We start from the raw sequence: 6,125 nt of genomic DNA on the forward strand, positions 1-6,125 counted from the left end.
GCAATTCATGCTAATTGCCCTGATGCATACGGCACTACTATCATTTCTACTTATCAAGGCCAAGACAGCTGCCCACGGTCACACAGCTTGTAAGCGGGCAGAGCTGGAACTCAAGCCCAGGCCTGACTTGCATGGCTGGTGTTTAGAAACTAAACGTACTTCACCTCGTGAAAGCCTGTCCCCAAGCACTGCTCTAACTTCTGAAATCTCATGAGAATGTCCAGCGGGAGCAGTCAGAATACTCAGCAAGTCCGAGTGGACTCCTGCTCTTCTGGATTGCACTCCGCAGTTGCAACACTCAAGCTGTACTTCTGCCAGTGATGGTCGTTCAGGATGAGCGACACGCGGTGAGGAAATGACAACAGCTCACCCATGCTTGGCAGAGAATTACAACTGGGCAGTGGAACCCTGATTCTATAGATCAGGGAAGAATTCCTCCCAATGTCACTATTTCACTCTCAGCTCTTACCCACTTGTTTCCCAGCCCAGAAAGGCAGTGTTGCACACCAGAAGCTTCAGAGTTAAGACCTGGGCTCAAATCCCTGCTCTGCCACTTACTGGCTGTGTGACCTCAGGCAAGTCACTGTGCCTCTCTGAGCCTCAATTTCCTCATCTGTAAAACGGGGATAGTAATACTAATTCCTCATAGGATGGATTGAAGCATTAAGAGATAATGGATATAAGGCATTTAGTACAGTGCCTGGCACATGGAAGTTTGTTATAATCCAAGGCAGGCTGTCTTTTTCCAGGGTAGGATCGGGGGCTATCAGAGGAGAGGGAATCAGCATACAGATTCGCACCAAAATCGCTCATATGTTTATTTACAAACAGGATACATATACACATACACAGGTATCACTGGAACATTTCAGGAACCTCAGGGCTGGGAACACCCCTTCCTGACTCGGCTTGGGCTCTCTAGAAAAGGGCTTCTGACACTTTCTCACTGGAAAGCCTGTAGGTGCTCTGGTTGGGCTTTCACTGCTTCTCATGTCCACATCGGCCTCTCCCAGTGGGCCGTGGACAAGGGGCTGTGAGCTCAGTCATTCATGTCCAGGTCAAATTCTGGATACAACTCTTTGGTGGTGACACCTCGGATCACAGCTGAAAGGAAGGAAGGAAGGAAGGAAGAATGTCCAGTGGGAGAAGTAGGAGGGAAAATGGCCAAAACCCTGGCCTACCCAGGACCCTCTCCAGCACTTTCTTCCTGCTCCCCTAGTTGGCCCAGATAACCCTCCTGCTACCCCTTCCAGGCTCCTCCACGGTGGGCCCTGTCTGGTCCCTCCAAACTAGACTCACTTAACCCTCACCCACGTGAAGCAGCAGCAAGAGTCATGTGCTGAAAGTGTAAGTGTACACTCACATTGCATCAGTGGCCAGCTGCAAACCCTGGCCCACGTGCATGCCCTTGCCACTTGGTGATGCCCTTCCTCATGCCTCCTCACAGACTCTTCTCTCCTCCCAAGGGAAGGGGTCTCCTCAGAGGCCTGCCCTGACCACCCTGTCTCATCCCCACCTGCCACCCTGTTCATACCTCAATATTTTCCATCTGTCTTTTGTCTCCTTCACTGCACTTAACGCATTTTATAATTCATTTATTTGTGTTCCTTTACTTCTTGACCATTCCCCTCCCCCACCCCAACACCAAAACATAAGTCACATGAGAATGGAGACACTCAAGTGTCTGGTTCACCAAAATGTCCCCATACCCTGTTGAGTAGCACAGAGTAGGTGCTCAGGAAATACTCACTGAATGAATGAAAGAGGACACTCCGCCTGCTCCAGGTCCTATGACCTGGAAGGACAGGTCTCAAACTGGGTTCTGTCGAAACAAGAGCTTATTCCCCTTGGCCTCTAGGCGACAGTCCCCTCACATTCCTTTCTTCTCGGGCCCTGATCGTCCTCCACCCCCTTCTGTTTTCTCCCTCCCCTCCTTTGAGACCCATTCCCCACTGACACACGGAGAAGCCCTTCCTGCCGTGGAATCCCGGATGCTGATGGGCAATTCTGCGACAAGAGCTACAACTCAGGCAGCCAGCGGGCAGACAGCCCAGCTCTGGGCACTGTCCCAAATGGTCCCTGCTGGCTGAACATCAGAGTGCCCACCGATCCACGCCAGGTGATGGAACCAAGGCCACCTGCACATTTCCTCACCTCCAAGGTGGGCTGTCCCAGCCAGCTCAGACACACAGGTGCCTGTGTCTCGGCTCAGCCCTCTAGATAGTGAGACTGTGTTCGAGGAGGAACAAAATACCCCTTTAAGCCACAGAGTTCCCCTTGCACTTTCTGCCTCTGTAGCATGTCGGCCACCTGAGGCGAGGCTGGGGTCTCCATTGGTCTGAGTAGGCCCCGGAGGACTGGGAACCCTAGTCCTCAGGCAGGCGGGTGAGCCCAGACTCAAACCTGCCTATAGCTCCAAAGCAGGCTCTATACCCGAGGGAAAAACCGCAGGCACTCAGGTAAGAGCTGTACAGCTGCTTCGCGAGGTGGCCAGGAAGGGGAAGGGCATTCAGGGAGTGTGGCAGCTGAGAATGGTAGGGGGGTTGGGTAAGTTTAGAAGGCCCAGGAGCAAAATCCCACCACCCCTGGGGCATGGGGACTCCCTCACCTAGTTTGCCTAGCAGCATCTGGCCTACATCCTTGATGTCATTATACTCATGGAGCTGGGAGATGTGGTCCTCCAGTTCATCGACACTGTAGCCTCTGGGGTGAGAAATGGAGAGAGAGAGAGAGAGAGAGAGAGAGAGAGAGAGAGAGAGAAAATATCGTTGAGAAAGCTGCTCCAAGGTTCAGAGAGTAACGAGGCATCTATTTAACAAATGTTCACTAAGGGCCTACTGGGTGCTTGGCATTGGGAACTAAGATAGTGATGCCAAGATAGACCCTGCCCTCATGAAGCTTAAGGTAGGGCAGGAGATCTGCCTACTCCCTCACTCCTGGCACATTCTCCCTGTACTCTTAGGGAGGCAGCCTCAGCCACGCTGGTACTATGTAACCCTGGTCACAGCCAAGGGATTCACAGATGGGCACATGAGTGGCTAATCAGATCCCCTCAAGGGTGACATGCACATTCAAAGGCTGCTCAGTCTGTGCCATGTGACTGGAGCAAAGGGCACGGGAAAACCCAGGAGTTGTGGAAGAGCCAGCTTCCCCTGGGCACTGAAAACCCCACCTGCGGAGGGAGGACAGAGCCCATGTGCGGACAGAAGCAGAGGTAGAGACCGTGGGCCCCAGAAAAGACTGGGAGAGCCATGGCTTTCCAGTTCCCAGGTCCCCTTATTCTCCTGGGAATTCCTGGCACAGTCCTGTTTTTATGCTAAGCTAGGTTGCAGTTACTGGGCACTAGTTAAATGTTATCTAGAGATTCCCTGGCAGTCCAGTGGTTAGGACTCGGCGCTTTCACTGCCATGGCCCAGGTTCAATCCCTGGTCAGGGAACTGAGACCCTGCAAGCTGCATGGCGTGGCATGGCCAAAAAAAAAAAAAAAAGTTATCTTAAGCACACTGAGGAAGCCAAAGAGACTTACTCAGATATTAATTGGGAGATTTCCTTGTCCAGCATGTCCTTCTTCTCCTTCAGCTTCTGAACGTCAAGGTGCAGAGAATCCTCGCTGGCCCCATCAGCCTGGCCAGACTTGGGAGATGGCCGCTGCGTGGCACAAAGAGTCATAAGCCAGACTGACCAATTATCTACAATTCAGAACCTACACATTATCCCCCAATATCCACTCCCTGCTTCTGGTTGGTAATAGACACCCTCCACCCCAGAATAAGACTACATTTCCCAGCTTCCCTTGGAATTAGATGTGGCCCTATAACTAAGTTCTGGCAAGTGGAACTTAACTAGAAATAGCATATGCGATGTCTGGGAACTGTCCTTCCAGGGAAAGGGCATGCCTTTCTCTAGCTTCCCTCTTTCTTACCAGCTGGAGGGATGCTGGAGTTGGTGTCTTGGATGATAGAGGTTATGGGTCCCTGATGACTGTTGGTCCCTGAAGCCACCATTATTTGGGGTTTTCTTTCACTCCCAGCCAAACCCAACTTTAACTAAAGGGCCCATCCTGGTTCCCAATCTGACCCCAGAGAATCTTGGATTCTCCTGTCAAGTCTATGATGTCACTGGCTTTATAATCGCATTGGGTAGCAAAACCCATCCCTGGGGCTACAGTTCATCTTTGTCCTTTCTGCGTCTACAAGCTGTGAAGGGCGGTGCCTGGTACACTGCTAATTTTCAGGAAATGTTTGTTGGAGCAACTGTAATACAAGAGACCGAGGAAGACGTGGTTCCCATTCTTAGGACAGGGGATTTTAACCAGTCAGTCAACACATCGTGAGTAAACACTAGCTACCATGGCAAAGGCTCCAGGGGTTCAGCAATGGATAAGACATCAAGCCCAGCCCCCTGCCTTCACGGAACGTATAGCCTAGTCCCAGACATAGAACCCCCAACAGTCACGCTCTTCCTCCAGAAATTTCCGTTTAAAGCTCTGCTCACAGGTCACACGTCATCAGAAAGTCCTTTCCTGACCACCCCGTTTACATGGCCACACCTCAATCACTATCCTTTTGTCCTGATGTTTTCTAACATCTATCACCACCTGACATATTGTATATTTCATTAATATTATTTTCACTGACGGCCTTATACCACTGGAGTGTAAACACCATGACGGCAGGGACTCTGTTTTATTCACCACTGATTGCCCTGTGTCTACAACAGTACCTGGCACATAGTAAGCACTATTTCGAATGAATTCGTCAAATTGAATGAGTGAATGACAAATAACCAATCAACTAACTACCAGTCTGAAAAGCGCTTTGAAGTTGAAGTACAGTGTTCTAGGGGAGTGGCTAACAAAGCTATTGGCCTGAGCCCGAAGTGGGCCTAAGACTTCTCTGAGGAAGCTCAACTTTAAAGGATGAGTAGGCATCAGTTTGGCAAAAAGCTGATTCCAGACAGTGTATAGAAATGCCCTAAGGCAGGAGAGAGTACACGTATTCGAGGAAAACGGAGTGGTTTCCATGTGGGTAGAATGGGTGAGGGAGGGATAGTGGTGTGAAAAGAACAAAACCAACCAGCCACTTGTGGTGCTGTCAGGAAGGATGAGAGACAGAGCCCATCTGGAGAGCCTGGGGGTACCACTGACAAAGTACAGGACGCTGTTTCTTCTTTGAAGCTTGGTGGGCAGGAAGAAAAGATGGGGAAGGACTGAGGAATGACCTAGAGTTTCTCAGCAGAATGAGGTCAGCTGGGGGAAGACCTTGAAGAGGACTGGGGGTGGGTCAGCTGCTGCTGGGGACGGAGAGGAGGGCTGGGAGCAGCAGTGGGGTGCAGGGTGGAGGGCAAGGAAGGGGGCACAAGCATACTCACAGGGGATCGGAAAGCCCCGCGGCAACTTTTGGAAAGTCCTGCTTGAGTCCTGTAGAGGAATCCGAGGGAAAAAGGCTGATTGGACCTAGAGGCCGCTTTGGGAGGGTGTGAGAGGAGGAACTGCTGTGAAGTACAGAGACCGGGACTGGATCCGGTTGGGAAGAGGGTAGATAACGCTCCCGGGATCGGGGTAGGGATCCTGGAGGAAGGAGAGATTCTGATGTGGAACAGGGGAAGGGGGGGGGTGGTCTCTGGAGGCGATCTCTGGGGAGAGAAAAGTCTGGGGCAGAGCTTCGGGGAGTCAGGAAAAGTGACTGGGAAGAGATGTGCGTTCCCCCTGCTGTCCGCTCCTCGCCCACCTCCTCAGCCCTGGGGTCCGGGGCCCCTGACTCGGGGAGCTCTGCAGTGCCGGAGGGTCCAGGGCGGGTGCGGAGAAGCGGCCCCTCAGGTCCGCCCGGCATTCGCAGTTCTCTGACGCACACCGAAACTCCACAGAGCTATAGCTACGTAAGCACGCTGCGAGATCCGGCCCCGCCCTTCCCCGCCGTTCGTCGACCAGGTGGACGAGGAGAGCGGCTGCGCACGCAGTCTTTATTAGGCCTTCCCCCGTCCCTCCTGGTAAACTGTGGTTTAGCCACGCCTCTTTCCCTTTCAACTTTCTCATCGACTAATAGGATTAGGGATTTGAGGCTCTGCTCAAACCGCTGCGGCCTAGTAACGCCCTGGTCCCTCCTCTTTTGGCTTCGTCTCACAGC

At 52.2% G+C, this 6,125-nt stretch overlaps 1 protein-coding gene across 1 annotated transcript; it reads right to left on the reverse strand.

Moving 5' to 3' along the window:
* Nucleotides 1-991: 991 nt before the first annotated feature.
* Nucleotides 992-6,034, reverse strand: SWI5 (SWI5 homologous recombination repair protein). The gene is given in 7 exon segments (XM_060013652.1): nucleotides 992-1,104; nucleotides 2,609-2,703; nucleotides 3,527-3,648; nucleotides 5,371-5,419; nucleotides 5,730-5,822; nucleotides 5,824-5,841; nucleotides 6,009-6,034. Coding segments are annotated over 7 exon segments (468 nt in total). The 3' UTR covers nucleotides 992-1,039.
* Nucleotides 6,035-6,125: the final 91 nt, after the last annotated feature.

The sequence above is a fragment of the Delphinus delphis genome, chromosome 6 (genome assembly GCF_949987515.2).
Source record: "Delphinus delphis chromosome 6, mDelDel1.2, whole genome shotgun sequence".
Classification (NCBI taxonomy): domain Eukaryota; kingdom Metazoa; phylum Chordata; class Mammalia; order Artiodactyla; family Delphinidae; genus Delphinus; species Delphinus delphis.